At 46.6% G+C, this 19,123-nt stretch overlaps 1 protein-coding gene across 3 annotated transcripts; it reads left to right on the top strand.

Annotated features, from left to right (window-relative positions):
- The first annotated feature begins 2,412 nt into the window (after nt 1–2,412).
- LOC148514836 (serine protease inhibitor swm-1-like) lies at nt 2,413–15,119 on the top strand. 3 transcript variants are annotated; one of them, XM_088480881.1, is made up of 6 exons: nt 2,413–2,491; nt 8,019–8,080; nt 8,423–8,488; nt 10,471–10,656; nt 12,994–13,185; nt 14,746–15,119. In XM_088480881.1, exons 2-6 carry the CDS (start codon nt 8,050–8,052, stop codon nt 14,943–14,945), a joined length of 675 nt encoding a protein of 224 aa, XP_088337007.1. In that variant the 5' UTR covers nt 2,413–2,491; nt 8,019–8,049; the 3' UTR covers nt 14,946–15,119. The 3 variants fall into 3 exon arrangements, with proteins under 3 accessions (XP_088337007.1, XP_088337009.1, XP_088337008.1); XM_088480883.1 differs by having other exon boundaries at nt 2,423–2,488; XM_088480882.1 differs by lacking the exon at nt 2,413–2,491 and adding an exon at nt 7,434–7,501.
- The last annotated feature ends 4,004 nt before the right edge of the window (nt 15,120–19,123 follow it).

Consider the following 19,123-nt stretch of genomic DNA (forward strand, 5'->3'; position numbering starts at 1 on the left):
CAAATGGCTACAGCATCTTACAGGTGTTTTATATAATCTATATTTCAGACTTTGCACAAAGTTTCACAGGTAATCACAACATCAGGATGGTGGTGATTATTGCAGTACAAGCTAGTGATGGACATCGTAAGCCCAGCATTGATTGGCTTCCAGCATTAAATCGTGTGGTGAATCACAAGTGAAATTAGCTCCACGTGTGGATCTTTTTAAAATGTCCGTGAGTAATGAATACACCTGTGCACCTGCTGGGTGACACCATTACCGCAGCTGTAATCAGTGCTGCACATGCACCGCTTTTTGTCAATGTAACAGAACATGCGCAGCGCTGATTACAGCTGGGGAAAAGTAGAGCGCTGATTACAGCTGGGGTAAGGTAGAGCGCTGATTACAGCTGGGGTAAGGCAGAGCGCTGATTACAGCTGGGGTAAGGTAGAGCGCTGATTACAGCTGGGGGTAAGGTAGAGCACTGATTACAGCTGCGATAAGGTAGAGCACTGATTACAGCTGGGGTAAGGCAGAGCGCTGATTACAGCTGGGGTAAGGTAGAGCGCTGATTACAGCTGCGGTAAGGCAGAGCGCTGATTACAGCTGGGTAAGGTAGAGCGCTGATTACAGCTGGGGTAAGGTAGAGCGCTGATTACAGCTGGGGTAAGGTAGAGCACTGATTACAGCTGGGGTAAGGTAGAGCGTTGATTACAGCTGGGGTAAGGTAGAGCGCTGATTACAGCTGCGGTAAGGTAGAGCGCTGAGTACAGCTGGGGGTAAGGTAGAGCGCTGATTACAGCTGGGGGTAAGGTAGAGCGCTGATTACAGCTGCGGTAAGGCAGAGTGCTGATTACAGCTGGGGTAAGGCAGAGCGCTGATTACAGCTGGGGTAAGGTAGAGCGCTGATTACAGCTGGGGGTAAGGTAGAGCGCTGAGTACAGCTGGGGGTAAGGTAGAGCGCTGAGTACAGCTGGGGGTAAGGTAGAGCGCTGATTACAGCTGGGGGTAAGGTAGAGCGCTGAGTACAGCTGGGGGTAAGGTAGAGCACTGATTCCAGCTGGGGGTAAGGTAGAGCGCTGAGTACAGCTGGGGGTAAGGTAGAGCGCTGATTCCAGCTGGGGGTAAGGTGGGTATAGGCAGGGAAAAGTATCTATTCTCCGAAGAGCTGTCATCACAAAAATAACAGCTTTTTGGAATAGATAGTTATGGGGAGAAGAAATGATTAGTTCCCCCAGTAATTAGGTAGAACTCCATGCCAGCTCTAATCCAAATTACTATTTATTTATTTTTTGTGTTGATGAATAGGCCCCTATGGCTGGAAAGTATTAACAGTAAGAAGGGTAAGTATACATAAGACAAATATAACAGCATGTACATATATATATATTAAGAGCATGTTTATTATATTTTAGTCCAGATAATCATAATTTCTTGTTAGTTTATTATTGCTGCAATAAGTAACTACTGAAATATATTAAACACCTGCAGGGACTCAACAGCTAACGGCACCTGAACTTGGCAATGGCTACCGGAGCTTCGCAATCTGGAGCTTGGTAACTTCGTCATCGAAGTAGTCTCCTTAGTAACTTTTGGGAATTGCGATTGTGTTAAAAAATTTGTAACCTATTATTGGGGGTATTCAATTAGACTGCGAAAAGTCAGAATCGGCAATAATTTATCGCCGATGACTTCATTTTCGCGTATTCCAATTATCCCTGTATTCAATTTCAAAGACTTTTTTTTTTTTTTTCCTCAGGTTTGAAAAGTCTTTGAAAAAAAACCGGGGATAACTTTTCACCATGTGTTACATGGCGTAAAATAGGACAGAATTGGGGTTTAGGGGTGCAGGCTTAAAAAAAAAAAAAAGCCTGCACCCCTGGGAATGTCATCTACAAATAAACTGTCAAAAAAAGTTTAAAAAAAAAAAATAGGGACACCCCAAAAACAAAACAAAATTTAATTGGGTTAAAAAAGGGAAATAGGTTCAGGGCTATTCTCTAAGTATGTGACAGGTGTTTTCTCGAATAGGCTATTAGCGGCAGGTGCATTTTTGCAGCATTTTTCTAAAAAATGACTTTAGGGATTTTAAAAAATATGCTGGTACCCACTTTCATGTACCCCCAAATTTGATGGGATCACTCAAAAAAATAAAAAATAAAAAATAATCCCAAGTGCTCTTCTGCATAACTTCAATGTCGGGGAAAAAACATCTGCCGCGGCTATTTAAAAATGCAGAACACATTCTGCAGGGCTAAACGGGGGTACCCAGAGTGAACCCCTATGTGTGGACATCTTTAGGGGGTCCTAGGAACAAAACACAAAAATTCCCAAAATTAATTTATATATTTTTTTTTTTCAGTGATCCTTACCTTTCCGCAGGCTCCCGTTTTCACTGCTTCCTAATTGAATACTGGGATAAAGCGGGCGCGCGCCAGCATGGACTCTTCGCTCCCAATTTGAATACGGCCCTTTATCTGATGCTGTCCTCCGTAGATACATTCCGGTGGTACTTGATATTTGTGGTTATAGTTTCTGTCCTCCCAAAACAAAAATTTAACTTTTTAGTAGATTAAAGCAACATAGAATAACAAATCTTCAGTAATTAAGGGGTGAAGGCAGTGCACCCTGTGCCCGCCTGACACCCTAAACCCATGACATCATGCCATGCCTAGTGGGTGTGACCACCAGCTCTAAGGAGAGGAAGTTCTGAGTGGCTCTGCAGCAGTGTTACAGGCGGGCTGGGTACAGGATTCTGATGACTGCATCCTGACAGGGTTAGGATACCAACAACTGTCAGTCAGATATATTGTTATATATTCCATTTTGGAGACACCTGTGATATATGAATGACTGATCTAGAAATATATGGTTTGAAATAAGGATTAATACCCCTAGATATCCTGTGTACATGAGCACACATCAATTGAAAAAGGAAACCTTTTATATAGAATATATTGAAAAACAAATCGAACATAAAAACAAGACTATCATATTTTAATTATAATTTTAAACTTTATTGCTGTATTTCACGTAACCATTGTTCATGTGTTATCATTTCTCTTTCACTGGAGCATTTAATTTTATTGTAATTAAAGGAAGTTATATTTTAAGCCAAAAATGTAGAGCAGTGCCCCAGATAACAGGACAATGCTTTTTCCTCTTCTCTTTTGTGCCTAATGGTTATCACAGCTCTGATGTCCCCTAACTCGCAGGAGCAGTAACTGCTATAAATGAGGCTGGCGTTATTTATATGGTGCCTCTAGTGTTCCCCCAGCACCTTACAAAGCCCAAACCATGCGTTCTGTGTAAGAATGGGCGCTGTGTGGTGCCACCAGCATATTATTATTATTATTATTATTATCCTTTATATGGCGCCATAAGTGCTCCGCAGCGCCTTACACAGTACATAAACAAATAATTTGACAACTGACTTACAGTAAAAAATAGGACAAGGACATGGATAATATACATTGATAAGTGACCATAACACCTAGATATGCAACAGAGCGTAAGCAGCCAAGTGTTAGGTGCCCTGGTGGGGGGTAAGAAGTAGGTGAAAGTAGTGTAAGGAGAAGCACAAGAGGGTAGTGGCCCTGCTCGTAAGAGCTTACACTCTAAAGGGGAGGGGCAGACAAACAGGTGTGACACAGATGGGGTAAATGGAGGAAGGAGCATGTTGCAGCAAGTTAGGATGGGAGCTGGAAGGCTATGATGAAATAATGGGTCTTGAGAGCCCGTTTGAAGGATTGTAAAGAGGAGGAGAGTCTGAGAGGGAGAGAGTTCCAAAGGTTGGGAGCAGCACGGGCAAAATCTTGGAGGCGGGAGTGGGAGGAAGTAATCAGTTGGCATGAGAGGCGGCGTGCATTGGCTTAGCGAAGGGGGCGGCCAGGAGAGTGGAGGGAGATGAGGTCAGAGATGTAAATGGGAGAGGAATGGGTGAGGGCTTTGAAAGCAAGTGTGAGAACCTTGAATTGGGTTCTGAAGTGGAAGGGGAGCCAGTGGAGGGCTTGTAGGAGAGGGGAGGCACATGTAGAGCGTTTGTAGAGAAAGATGAGTCAAGCAGCAGCATTGAGGAGAGATTGGAGAGGAGAGAGATGAGAGTTGGGGAGGCCAGATAAGAGAAGGTTACAGTAGTCCAATCTGGATATGACCAGTGAGTGTATGAGGGTTTTGGTGGCATCCTGGGTGAGAGAGTCTAATCTTGGAAATATTTTTGAGATGGAAGCGACAGGACTGTGAGAGGCTCTGTATATGTGGTTTGTAGGAGAGGGAAGAGTCCAGGATAACTCCAAGACAGCGCACTTTGGGGCTAGAAGAGATAGCTGTGCCATCAATTGCTAAAGAAATTGTGGGAAGTGAGGTGATGTGGGAGGGTGGGAAGATGATCATCTCAGTCTTAGACATATTAAGTTTAAGAAATAGCTGGGACATCCAGGGAGAAATAGCAGAGAGACAGTTGGAGGTACGAGTGGGGAGAGGTCAGGGGAGGAAAGGTAGATCTGAGTATCAGCATAGAGATGATAATGGAGGTCAAAAGAGCTGATGAGTTCACCTAGAGAGGACGTATAGAGGGAGAATAGTAGAGTAGGTGTTCCCCAAGATTCCGTTCTTGGACCTCTAAGAGGCTGCGGTGGGTAACAGGAGTCATGAGAAGAGACAGAAGGACCAGTCTGAGAGGTAGGACGACAGCCAGGAGAGAGCAGTGTCACGTAAACCAAGGGAGTGAAGGATTTGCAGCAGGAGAGGGTGGTCAACAGTGTCGAAGGCAGCAGAGAGGTCAAGGAGAATGAGTAGAGCGTAATGGCCCTTGGATTTGGCAGCAAGGAGGTCATTGCTGACTTTTGTGAGGGCAGTTTCAGTGGAGTGGAGAGACCGGAAGCCAGACTGAAAAGGATCAAGGAGGGAGTGGAAGGTCTGAAAGGTGGTGAGGCGTTTGTAAACAACACGCTCAAGGAGCTTGGAGGCAAAAGGGAGAAGAGAGATGGGACAGTAGTTGGAGAGAGTGTTGGGATCAATGGTAGGGTTTTTTTTTTTTTTTATAAGAATGGGGGAGACCACCGCATGTTTGAATGCAGAAAGGATAGTGCCAGATGAGAGGGAGAGATTGAGGAGACGGGTAAGATGGGAACAGGCACAAAGAGAGGTAGCGGAGGAGACGTGAAGGGAGGAGGAGGAGTACATGAGACATTAATGTGGCTAATGCGATCTGAGGACACTGTGGATATAATTCCGAGGTGCCAGCAAACCACACGTAATGCTGATCGCGTGACTTGCATAAAATATTCTGCGTCCCCATACGGTGCATGCGTTACCCTGAGTATACACACACAGGTGCTATTGCGCACAGGACTGATGGTATCGGAAGTGGAGAGGCAAAACAATGGGTGTTCCTTACTGGTGCTGGGGAGGTGGCCTGAGGTAAACTCAATCAAATCTGACTCCTCTCTGCAGCGCTGTAACTAAATTTACTGCCGTCCAGTGCTGGCCACTCCCCCTCCGCATGACATCACAAGGAGGGCGGGGCACGACCACAGTAATTACAGCACGGCCCGGAGCATTCTGAGGTGCTGTAAGGGCAGTGGTGGGCACGTCTGAAGGACTCTCCAGGGGGCACTGCTGCGGAGATTCTGCCAGCAGGGTTCCGTTACAGGGTCTCTGCTAGCCAGATGCAGGGACTGTGGGTGAGCAGCGGTGCGCGCGGCCGCACTGCTCGCACATTCCTAGTTACGGCCCTGGGTCTGTGTTGTGAAAACTGCCGCGTTCAGAGACTCATACTTGCACAGAGGCCATGTTCAGACTGAGAAAGCTGCTCCTGCCATAGGGCATCTGCAAGTGTCAATGTTGTCATGTTCACAATCGCCGACCGTGTAGCAGTGTGTACGAGCAGGGAGTATCGGCACATTCCGGCGCACGCTACTACACCAGGGAAAGGCTGACACTATCACCGGCAGATTCTCACAGCTGCAACTCCGGCAACAAACGCTTGTCATTGTAGCCTATTTTATATAAGAGATGCAGTAATTTATAGTGAATTTGTATTAGTTCCCAGCAATGCTATAACACTGTAACTGTATCCCCATAATCCCTGATAATCTGTGTGCAGCCGGCTGACCAATTTCAACAGACTGTGACAAGGTCCCAATACAGAGCTACTGTCATCTAGATGCCCTCCTTGTGGAAAGTCCTATGCCCTGGAGATCATGCCAGTGATGAAAGGGTCCTCTACAAGGTATTGGCTGGCTTTAATATGGGACAGTACTGACTGTCACAACCAGATGATTGTCACAACCAGATGCTCGATTGCTCCCTGTGGAATTAGAACACTTATGTTTAGGACTCATAACAGGAAGCCGGATTCCACCAACGCTGTCCCCATTCTCTCTCCGCCATTGATTCCCACTTAGGGGCGAGCACATGGCTTCAGCAGCAATTTATACCTATAGTCATATGACCATCATGTGCTCTGTGGCACCAAATGCCCCTCTGTGCACAAACACGGCGAGGGTTAAATGACAGGCATCTAAATCTAGACGCCTGTCATTTTACCGAGACCGGCTCCCGGCATCCTGATCGAAGTGATGCCGGGCGCTGCTGCGGACAGCCGCGTGGGGGGGTTAGGTTTTAGCGCTCCTGGGGGGGATTTAGGGTTAGGCCCTCCTCTGCCCCAGGAGGCTAGGATTGGGCACCCCCAGGGGACTTGGGTTTAGGCGGCGGGAAAGGGGGGTTAGGTTTAGGCACTGGGGGGGAAGGTTGGGGTTAGGCACCCCTAAGGAGGGTTAGGGGGGAGGTTAGTAAATACTTACCTGGGGACGATCTGGATTTTCACCCATGTCGGGCAGCCGCTGTCATGACTTGCGTCCGGCTATAATTCATACCGATTCCTAGATTTAGAGAGCTGGACTCCTGGAAGCAAACTCCTCGCTGGGGCAGTTCCTGGTAAAAACCAGGGGGGTCCCTTATAGTCCATGCATTGATACTACCATAGCTAACCCATAACTGGCTAATAAACACCAGATACTCAGCCAAAATGTGACATAAATTGCTGCTGGCACCCAGGATTTATAAAGATCAACTTTGTTACATCAATATAGTACTCCAGTAGAATGGGGACATATATATATGCTCCTACCTAGAGTTAGTCCTTACTAAGACTCTGGGTTCAGCGTTGGGTCTGTAATGCGTATCCCATAGAATAAAATGCTGTTTCACATTTTTTAACTGGTCAAGATTTTGTAGCCACTCTGTGTCCAGCCTAAGACGCTTATGTAACTATCTGATCTATATATCATGACTCATGAGGTGTATATGAATAGTCTGTCAAGGTTGTGAAATTGTGTAACTCTATACAATGCAGGTTAAATAGATCTTGGGCAATAGCTACAGTACCAACACCCACAATTATCAATGTATTATGTAATAGAGTAAATTATCTGTTTGGTTACATATATATATTCAGCCTGCACATTGAGCTAAGGAGAACTTCAGGCTCCAGCCGACCTACTACTCAGGCTGACAGGTACGTCACATCCACCTCCCTGCTGCCTCTGTCACTGTCTCCCACATTAGCTTTATCTCTATGGGGCAAGGTCATTAATATGCCCATCAGCACTCTGGTGTCCTTTGTTGTAAGTTGCAGCATTGTATAACATTACTAGATCTGTGTGATAATGCTCCAGTGTAGGGACAGCTGCTCCGAAAAGAATCTGTCCCCATGAGCCCTGACTTAGTTACACTGCTGATCAGTAGCGTCATAACGTCCCCATGACAGGACTGGCCTGATGTTCTTCACACAGAGGGACTGGCCTGGGCGGAGGGACTGAAGATGGTGTATGTTCCTGCTGTAACATGCCTAGAATTGTAGTTTGCTGAAGGTCCCCATACTATAGTATGGTGATATTGGCAGGATGAGAGATGAAGGGTAAGCGAGACATATAAGTGATAATATCTGCATTGTGCACTGATATAGCTGATACCTGGATTTAACTAACTGACTATTTCCCCTGATCTCACTCTTTACTGATTGACAATTACAGATAAATCTAATTTCCGTGCCAAGAAGAGAGAATGAAGACCATTATCCTGTGTGTGGGCATAGGTGAGTTCTGCTCAGACTACTTAGTAACCTATAATACTGCTCTATAGTGTAGGTGCCACTGTCTGGCTCTGCAAAAAACACATAATGCAAATGTATAAGTAACATGCTGTACTGTATGTCAGACCTTACAATCTACTATAACACAGGATGCAAAGTAATGATACATGCAAGCTATAGAGTACAGTGATTTCTACAGATTTCAGGCTATCAACATGTTTCAAATATTTGAAAGCAGATTTATGACAATCGTGTAGAATTATTTGAATTACAGATATGAATGATTTCTGTGTTGACCCAACCATAGAATATTGATGAGATTTTATTTATTTTCTCTCCATTCAGTTCTGTATGTGGCTCTGGTAGAAGGAGACTATGACCACAAACCAGGGGACTACAATGGCAAACCAGGTCTGTACAACTTGCTGTTCTGGGGAGGGGAGGGGAGGGGAGGGGAGGGGGGGATATATGTGTGTGTGTGGCAGACAAAAATAATTGGGTACTTTTTGTCCTGGCATCATGCAAAATCTACTGGATGAATTTGTTTTTGGGTTTTCATTATTGTATAGCTTGGTCACCTAGAAGGTATGTATCTCAATGTGACCTTAGGGTGAGGAGCAATAAAGGAAGTAAGGAAAAACCCCGCTGCTTGACGCTCCATGCCAAAATGGCATGTATATCTTTTTTTGGGAGGACAAATGTACTTTTAGGGACTGTTTATGAACTATGGAGACAAAATATATATATTTATCAGAATTTGCACAGAATGACTGTGTAAAATATATATTAATATATTTTTTTTTTTTTTTTATAGCCAGCCACTATATATGTATTATAGAAATACATGGATTTTCCAGAATAATAGATCTCTTTTATATACCTCTCTATAATCTAACTAATAAAGTACTAATCAGGCAGCTTATCTTGACTCCTGAAGTTGCAGTATACATGTGAACCTAGTAGATGGTGCACCAAGACAAATTCTACATATTCAATATACATCACAATATTAGATGCCACTAGCATCCACAGAAAAATATTGAAAAGCACCCTCCAGATCCAGCAGGGACAGCTCTCACAATTTAGATGAAAAGAGGAAGGTAAATGGCATGTTCTAATACAGATACACAATGTACAGGAGGCTAATTTCCATCACCACCTGGTGATTTCTATCAGGGGCTGTGAGCATATTTGTGTGCGGGGGTGGAAAAAAAAATGTCATATATATTATAAATGACAAAGCTAAGGGCCCCATTTATCACTGTAGATTTCTGGTTTTAGCCACTAAAATGCCTGTTTTCAGGGGGTTAACTGCAAATATTAAGTTTTGGCCCGATGTATGAAGGAGACTGCAGCAGGTTATGTGGAGATCCCTCCATTCCCGCAGGCATCTGCTACCCCATTTACTAACCTCCAGAATGTCATGTATTCCAGATATTTGCTAGCGCCATCTGAAGCCTATGGGTTACACATCACAAAATGTACCAGGCTGGCTGGATTGTTGGGGAGGGGTGGGGGGGCAGTGCAGGGAGGGAAGGCTGGCTGGCTGGATTGGGGGGGCAGTGCAGAGAGGGAAGGCTGGCTGGATTGGGGAGAGGGCATGGGGCCAGCATACCTGTGTTCTTTATAAAAACCAACAGGGCAGCATTTCCTGAAAGGGGACCTGGATGGGCCAGCATGCACTGGCAGGGAGAGAGCAGCGGCATTTGAAATATATAGCTGGCTGCAACCCAGCAGCCAGCTCCATCATTTCAAACGTGGCCAGTATCTGTCACCTGTCTCCTGTGCATTCCTTGCCGCTGCCACCTGGCTCTCCCTTATGGCCCCTGTTTGTCACTACAAATATAGGATGAGACCAGGTTTAGACAGCTCGGAGCTGGTGCATAAGGTGCTTTTCTGAAGTGATGACTGCTGTGACCAGGAGTGTAACATCACCACTGTAGTTGTAGATTTGGGGTCTGGTGGTAGGAGGGGGCCAACCAAGGCTATTACTAGGGGTGTGCTATCTGTAGCGCAGGGCTCTGCGGGCAGCACAAATTCTTCCTTGCGGCCCTTAAGTTGTATCTGGCTATGCAGCCTGTACAGTGCCCCCTTCCCTCCCTCCCGGAGGATGCACCGGCAGTGGTGCTGACAGTCTTGGTGCTGCTGGTCCTTTTGGCATGACTTGATGCTCTGGGGCAAACTGTGTTCATGTACTTTAGAGGTTTCTGCCCTGCTGAGCACACACATGAGGGCCAGCCTATGTGCAGGGAGGGCATGTTTGACCTTCAGTTCCATGGTGCATGAGCCGCCTCAATGTCTCCTTACTTTGCATCTGCTTGTTCACAATCGTCATGATCTAAGTAAAACCGTCCATTGTGCATTTTGTGAGCTTCTCTTTTTTTGTCTTTTAGTGACTTGTCCTGATGCAAATGAGGAGTATAGGACCTGTCCTTCCAACTGCCCACCTACCTGTGAGACGTTGGACAATCCCGTCATGTGCACTATGGATTGCCGTCTCCCTGCACAATGTCAGTGCAAGAACGGATATGTCCGAAACGGCAAAGGAGCCTGTGTACTTCCCAAGGAGTGTCCTAAAAGTAAGTAAGACCCTGTGAGCAGGGAGCATTACCAATGGCGGATATTACCTAGGGCTGCAGCTCACCCAGTAAAGTCCACCCCCTCAGTGAGCCAGTTGTAGTCGGTGACTGGCAGCGGTTTCCCATTGGCAGCGCTACCTGCCAGTCACACAGGACAGGCAGCCCCAGGGTGAGGAGTCTTCTCCCCCTGGGGCTGCCAGTCCAGGCTGCAATTCACAGAGTGATTCCAGTGGGAAGCCCTAGCAGGGTTCTAGTAGCTGCAAAAGATGCAGTCCCTAGAAGCTGGTGTCTTGGGTGGTCCCATTGCCGCTTATGCGTAGGCGGCAGCAGCCCCCTCATGCGAGTGGGTAGGAGTCCCTGCTGACCGTAAACCATACTTTCCTACCCTCCCGGTTCAGTCATCAGCCTCCCGAAAATCTGATGCCGCTCCCTACCTCCAGGGAAGGCGGGCAAGCCTCCCGGCTGCTGCTGACCCCTCCTATCCCCCCTGCAATTACATGTGGAACCCCCTCAGGGGGGGGTGAGGTGACGCGATTCATGCAGAATCACGTCATTTTGGCCCCGCCCCCTGCTTCGCAATGCCTGTAATATCGCCATTGTGTAGCGGGGACGGGGCCAAAATGACACGATCGCGTGGCTCTGCCCCAACCTGCAAATACTCGCCATCTGGCAGGCCCTGCCCCCGTGTGCTGGCATGCCCCCCCCAGTCATGTCACTCTGGCTGCTCCCTCCCTGAAGGGGCAGCCAGATAGTCGGCAATCCTGGCGTAACCATTTCTGTGGTAGTCTATGCAGCTGCTGAGGGGTCTGGCGGGAAGGTCCAGCCATGAGTGCTCATATGCTCAAAGGTCTCTGCCTTCCTGATCACACACGGGGGCTGGGGGGTTGGCACGTGGGTAGTTGGGGTCATGTTTGCCTTCAGTTCCATGACGCACGCTCCCAATATATTTCCATTACTCAAACAAGCAGCCTGTAAATTCCTTTTTTCACAATAGTAACAGTTCATAGTCAGCTTGTGAGTTATACTCCTCATTAGCTCCAGGACAAGATCCTAAGGAAAATAAAAAAGTGTAAGGATTGCCCTTCCAATTGCCCACCTACCTGTGACAATTGGAGCAAACCCTTATCTTGCACTAAGGAATGCAGTCTCTCTGGACAATGTCAGTGCAAGAATGGATATGTCCGTAACGGCAAAGAAGCCTGTGTACTTCCCAAGCAATGTCCTAAAAGTAAGAGCTATGACCCTGGGCTCTGCACGCCTTCAAAACGAGGGTGACACGCCCTTGTGTTCCGGTCACCACCCCGTTCTGCTAATGGGATCTGTCCACTATCTGCCCACCTCCTTGCCAGATATCACTTACTTGCCAGCCCCCTTTATCTACCAACCTCCTATGCCCTGTCGCCCCCACTGCTATCCTGCATATACCCCAACTGCCAGCCCCTCTGCCCACCAGCCAGGGCTCTCCCCAGAGTAAGCGGCTGTACAGTATGTAGCCCTGGGTGCAATACAGCCTTATATGGGTAGATGGAGGTTACCCAGGGTCTCCAGGGGAGGTGTGATGGTAGATGCTGTGTGCCAACGGTATACCCGACTGTCATATCCCGGCGACGGATGAAATGCCGGGCGTCGAGATGTAGACGCCTGACATTTCCCCTTCGATCGGGATGCCGGGCGCCGCGAGTGGACAGCCGCGGGTGGGTGAGGGTTAGGTTTAGGGCACCCGGGGGGGACTTAGGGTTAGGCACCCCCCCCAGGAGAGTTGGGCTAGGGGGAGGGAGGGTTAGGCACACCCAGGGGGTACTTGGGGTTAGGCACTGGGGGACTTGGGTTTAGGCAGCGGGGAAGGGGGAGGGGTTAGGCACTTCCAGGGGGAGGTTAGGGTTGGGCACCCCTAAGGGGGGTTAGGTTACTTAGTAGTTACCTATCCACGATTGGGATTTCCAGTGCTGTCGGGCTTCCACTGCCAGGAACTCTGCTGTTGTCGGCCAGGTGCTGCCGGGAATCGAACCGCCGGCCATGCGGCCGGCAGTATTTCATACCGATTCCGTGCCAACTGCTTTCGCCAGTGCCCACCTATAGTTCCAGCATGCCCTGACTATTGGGGGCGGGCACCGATGCTCTTTCTTGCACAGAGTGCCAAAATGTCTAGTTACGGCTCTGGTGATCACACCCCTTTTATAATGTACACTCCAAAGGCTTGCGCACTAGTACCTGATCCTCCCACCTCCCCCCAATCCCAAATTTTGCTCTATAGTGCACTAGCCCCCAAAGCCTTAATCTTGCTCTGGTCTATTTGTAAGAAGTAGTACATTTTTTTATTTATTATTATTATTCTAGGTTGTACTGATCCTAATGAGGAATTTAAGGAATGTCCTTCCAATTGCCCACCTACCTGTGAAAACTGGAGACAAAAAGTAGTTTGCACTAAGGAATGCCGTCTCCCTGAAAAATGTCAGTGTAAGGCTGGATATGTCCGTAACAGCAAAGGAGCCTGTGTTCGTCCCAAAGAATGTCCCATAATTGATGAAGGTGATTATTGCTGTGGCGGCCGGTGCGCCTGCGGTGGGGGAGGGGGGGGGGGGTTAGACAGAAATATGAGGGCCAGCCATGAGTGGTCATGTTCGCTGAAGCAGAGCTGGATTAAGACTGTGGATGGCCCAGGGCACTAACGACTGGGAGCCTCAAAACAGCAACATTTGGGGTGTGGGGACTGGGCTCTTTCACTCAAGCCTTTGGCACCTACATGAAAAGGGGTGCAGTCACATCACCCCTTCATTTCATGTCACACAGGGTGTATGTACACTGCTGTCCCTGCCTTTTAAAGCTGGGTACACAAGTAAAGATTATCTGTTCAACCATCCAACTAGGTGATTGGTTGGAATGAAAATCTGGTAACGTATGGGAGTAACTGATGATCAGCAATTTGCTCCTAAATGCCAGAAAACAGATGAAAATGACGTCAGACAAGTTTGTTAAATGTTTGATCTAAACTATTTGTTCAAACAGTTTTTGTCCATTTTCCGACGTTTGGGAGTAAATTGCTGATTGTCCTTTGCTTTCATACATTACCAGATTTTCATTCCAACCAATCACCTAGTTGGATGGTTGGACAGATAATCTTTAGATGTGTATGCAGCTTTACGCACAGGAGGTGAGATCATTCACTCCTTGTCCCATGGGACACTGCAGCTCGCAGGTGGGACAGTACCTGAATAGCAGGACTATCCCACTAAAATTGGGATGGTTGGGGGTGTATGCATACTTAGACACACACACAGCGGGTTGCACTGACCTCAGAAATGCAGTTAAAACCAGAAAATGCTGGTTTGGGGAGTCTCACCATATTCCTCATATGCATGAAGCCAGGGGCTTTGATCAGTTGGGCAACGCTGTCTTCACATGGCATTGCCCAATAGAAGCCTATGTTTCTATTTGCAAAGTCCCACTGGGAGGGATCCAACCAGATCCCTTCCAGTATTCCCCCACCCCCCCACACCGCGATGCACGCCTCCTGCGCAGAGGGGCTTCTGGGGCATAGAGCCGGCAGTCCCTCATTAGCGGAGAGCTGTCCTTTGTGATTTTTCTACATGCATACTGGAGTAATTAACTACCGCATGCATTTAAAGAGTGGTGGGATGCATCTCATCCCGAAAGCGGAGAGTCATGCATCCCGTCCATAGGGAGAGATGTATTTGGCCTTGGAGAGAATTAATGTGAAGTAACTTCTCCACCATCATCTCCAAGGCTTGATAAATCTCCCCCATAGTTGTACATATAAAGTCATACACCTCTCATGCCTCTGGCACTGACTGTACTGTAGTGTAGCCTTATGGCCTCTGCTTGGACTCCACCTTCCTCTTCTCCTAACAGCTCATAGTGGGAGTAAATGATGGAGGCAGGTGTGCACCCCCCCTCTTAATCTTGCTCTGCCTCAAAGGTCTCTGCTGTTCGGAGCACAAGGAGATCTTCAGTCCCTCGGTGCAGGTGCTCTGGCTCTCAATGTTTCCATTACTTTACAATCTGCAAGATCTTTGTACAACAGTCTACAGAAAATCTCAAATCTAATTGTTTGTTTTTCTTTTAATTCAGTAAAGTGTTCTGGACCCAATGAGGAGTACAGCACCTGCCTTTCCAGCTGTCCATCTACCTGTGACAACTGGAATAAAAATATTATGTGCACTACGGACTGCAAACCCCCAGGATGTCAGTGCAAGCAGGGACACGTCCGTAACCACAGAGGAGTCTGTGTACATACGACAGAATGTACAAATGCGCCTTCGTATAACTAGCCACAATATACCATGTTATGCGGGACATGTCTGTAAGTGAGCCAGCTACTGGCCATGCCCTGACACTAGTGTATATACTTGTTGTCCGATGCTGTGTACAATCACATTCTAATAAAGTAGAGATCCATCCTGGACCGTATTCCTGGGATCAACTTAATAAACCTTGGACTAATAATGGAAACTCAGTTATGAAATCTCCGGGTGTCTTTGGGTGTGGTGGGTGACATAGAGGCACATACAGAAAGCGGAACACGACACATGGTCACGTGTAGATGAGATGTAATGGGGGCTGAGCTGTAGCTCTATCCCAGGGTCTCAGTATTACGGTTAGTCCTGTACATGCAGGCTGCAGGGAACTCTCCAAATTAGGCTACTCACACTCCCATCTAACAGCGTATTCCTGGGCATGTTCCCAACACCAGCTGCCACACTTGCAGTAGACATCATGGATACATCCATTATAGGGATACACAGACAGGAGCAATGATTAGGAATATAGGTGTTGTCTCTGATCAGAACACTGACCTCTGAGGACAATGAATGACAGGATAAGAACAAGTAAGGTTACATTATGGGCCGATGTTATGTGACTACGTTATGCACTTATCCTGGAGGAATAAAGATCAGGATCAGTAGTAGATCAGCACATCTGAGACTGTACATGGCAGAACTTGGAGTTTTATTCTATTATCTCAGCTGTCTGGAAATCCTGGTGCAGCTTGTTTTGTGTATTGTATAAAGTTCACTACATTTCCCTTTCATTACATGTCCTAGGTGGCAGGTAAAGGCCCAAAAAGTTGGAGTAAAAAAAATATATGTTTTGTTGCTGGTTAATGGTTTTTTTTTTTTTTTTTTTCCTCCTTCTGAATATAAAACTCCTATAAAATCAAACGCACTGCAAAATATAAGGTGACTAATATGGCTGACAAGTCTAATCTGACTGAGGAGGATTAAACACTGAGGCGGGGACAGGCTTGTGGCCTGTGTGAAAACTCCCCTTTCATTAAGGCATTTGGTCCAATCAGTTAACGTCTATGGCCCGTATTCAATATGGGGTGGAAAGTCCGTGGTCTGACTTTTCGCCCTCGTCGCCGTCTTTTACTGGGATAAAGCATCAGGCGCGAGCCCGCTTATTCCAGTATTCAATTAGGATCCGGTGAAAACGGGACACGGTGGAAAGGTAAGTATCAAAGTCCATTCAACTTTTGGGAAGTCTCCGGGCACCCCCCCCAAAGATGTCCTGACATGGAGTATTGTTATGGGTACCCCCGATGATTTTTGGGCTGCTGAAGGTAGTCAGGGTTTTTAATAGCTGCGGCAGGTGCATAAATGCAGCTTTAAAAGAAGGGGTGAAGAATAGCACTCAGGTTTTTGGGGTTTTTTTGAAAAAAAATAACCTGTCCCATCAAATTTGGGGTACATGAAAATGGGTGCAAGCATATTTAAGTCCCTGAGGACATTTTTTTTTTTTTTTAAATTCTTCAAAAATGCACCTGCTGCTACCACCCGCATTCTAGAAAACATCTGCATATTTGGGAACACGCCCCCCCCCCCCCCCCCTCCAATCAATTTTTGCTAGTTTAAAACTTTTTTTTTTGTTGTTGTTTTTTTGGGGGGTATCCTAAGGATATATATATTTTGGTTTTTTTTAAATTTGACTTTACTTTTAGGGGACACGACCAGGGCTGCAGGCTTTTTTTTTTATTTTATTTTTTTAAGCCTGTTCCCCCTAAACCCCCAATTCTGCACTTTTTTTTTTTTTTTTTCGATTACATGGAGAAAAGTTATCCCCGTTTTTTAACAAAGACTTTTTGCACCGGCGAAAAGTCTTTGAAATTGGGGACGGGGATAACTGAAACAGGTGAAAATGACGTCGTCCTCACAGATTATCGCCATTAACTGACTTTTTGCCTCAAATTGAATATGGCCCTATGTGGTAGTATCAGGCTAGGGATGGCTTTTGAATAGTCATCAGTGGTCTCCATCAGAGGTGCCGTTGGTGAGACCATTTTAATGAACTATTGTAATGTAAAACTGGTGTTATAGTTGGTAAACTGTCCTATTGTAATGATATTTTATACTCTTGTCTTAAAACTCTAGTGCAGCTGATGTGGGTATTGTGCAGCTGATGTGGGCATTGTGCAGCTGATGTGGGCATTGTGCAGCTGATGTGGGTATTGGGCAGCTGATGTGGGTATTGGGCAGCTGATGTGGGCATTGGGCAGCTGATGTGGGCATTGGGCAGCTGATGTGGGTATTGTGCAGGTTATTCCCTCTTGTACATTATTAGTAAAGGACCAAAACCTGTTGGGAGAAAGTGAAAATGCTCCTTAATAAAACTTATTAACCCAATTTGTATACTTACCAGCTGTCACTCACATAATACCTATTCAGGTACTGACCAATTACCGACTGCAATTTCTATTTTATACACCGAAGTAGATAAATGCTGCTCTTACCAGCTAGGGCTCTATTTATTAACATTATTTTTACTAAAATAAAGTGATAAAGGCTGTTTTGTGTTGTCACACCCTTTTCACATTATGTTAGTATCACCTATAGTTATTACAGGGCAATTGGAGTAGAATTAGTAAAATTCTACTCCAACCCCCAGTATCACTTATTTTTAGTAAAGCAGATCGCATTTCCCATAATTGTAATGGGAAATGTGATCCGACCACAGTTACTAAAAATAAATTGTAAAAAAATACCGGGGGAAGCCCTGTGATAATAACGTCACCTGGAGGTGGCGTTATCCAGGGTCTCCCCCGGTTACTGGGCTCCCACTCTGCTCTAACGGGGAGAGCAGAGGCGGGAGCCGGTACCAGTAATCAGCTATGTGGTCTAAGCAGACCGCAAGCTGATTACTGTAAAAAAAAAAATAGAAAAAAAAATTAAACATTTTTTTTTTTTTACTTACCTGAATCCAGGGACCGGTGATCGGGCCTCCGGTGATGGCTCCTCTCCGGTCAGCTGGTCTCCCACAGTGCACTGGGGCCTGGTCATCAGGTGATAGGGCCCCAGTGCAGTATGGGAGATCACCTGATCGGGAAGCCCGGAGAAGACCACCGGAGGCCAGGAGGATGCAGGTAAGTGTAATGAAGGGAGGGGGGGGTCGCGGGGGTCTGCGATCGCGGGGGGCGGGGCTTAGCGTCGGTGGGGGGGTAGTAGCGGTGGTCGGTCGGCACATGCGCAGGCTCTTAGTCGCTGTATTTTTGCCGAAAATACCGCAACTAGAGTGCGGATGGGATCCGCAGGGACAGAGCTTTATCGCAAGCTCTGTCCCTGCAAGGGATTTATAGTAAATCCCTGTGATATTGCCTGAATTCGCAATGCGAATTCACTCGGTAATATCACACTACAATCCGCATTCAATATGCGGATTGTAGTAAATAGAGCCCATAGTCTTAAAAAACGTATCTCTCTAAAGGTGCCTACACACTTGGCGATGTGCTCACGATCTGACATTGTGTCTGATTTCCCCTTGAACCCTCCCCGGCAGTCGTGGGCACTATTTGGTGCTAAAAACTGTCCTATGTGACAAACGATCTATCGCGCCTCCTAACTATTCCAGTGCATCGTGACTGAGATCGGCAAATCTGCCCTATAGCATGGGAGATATGAAGATGCGATGTACAACCAGCGGGGACGCGCATTGTGAATAGACACTCACGATTTGGGCATATTTTACACTATTTGTTGGAATCGGGCAAATCGTGTAAAAAATCGCTAAATGTGTAGGCGCCTTTAGGAGTCTAATAAACAAAATATGGCTTTTCTCCGGCACTTTTGTTCTCTCTAGTTACAAGAAAAGTGCGGGGAAATCGTTGATCCTTTTAATTTCGCCTACTAAATTCCTGCAGCCCCCATTGGATATATAATAAAATGGGGGCTGTGCAGGAACAGTATTTATATAGATGATAGAAGCTGTGCTTACCTCATCTTATGTGAGAAACAGAGCGCCATTCCTTGACGTCTTATGTTGTCTTCTTACCTGGAGAAACGCAGGGAATAGGTGATCTCTCCATCTCCGTTCCCCTCTGCCTGCTCCCGCTTCTCTGTTCCCCCGGCCGGGTCCATGCTCAGCGCTGGTCTGACTTCAAAAATATATATATATATATAGGGCAAAAATGACGGAGTGAAAAGCAAAGATTTTTTTTTTCCTGCTGCTTTTTGTC

This window comes from Taudactylus pleione, unplaced genomic scaffold (genome assembly GCF_031769625.1).
Source record: "Taudactylus pleione unplaced genomic scaffold, aTauple2 ptg000257l, whole genome shotgun sequence".
In the NCBI taxonomy this organism is placed as follows: domain Eukaryota; kingdom Metazoa; phylum Chordata; class Amphibia; order Anura; family Myobatrachidae; genus Taudactylus; species Taudactylus pleione.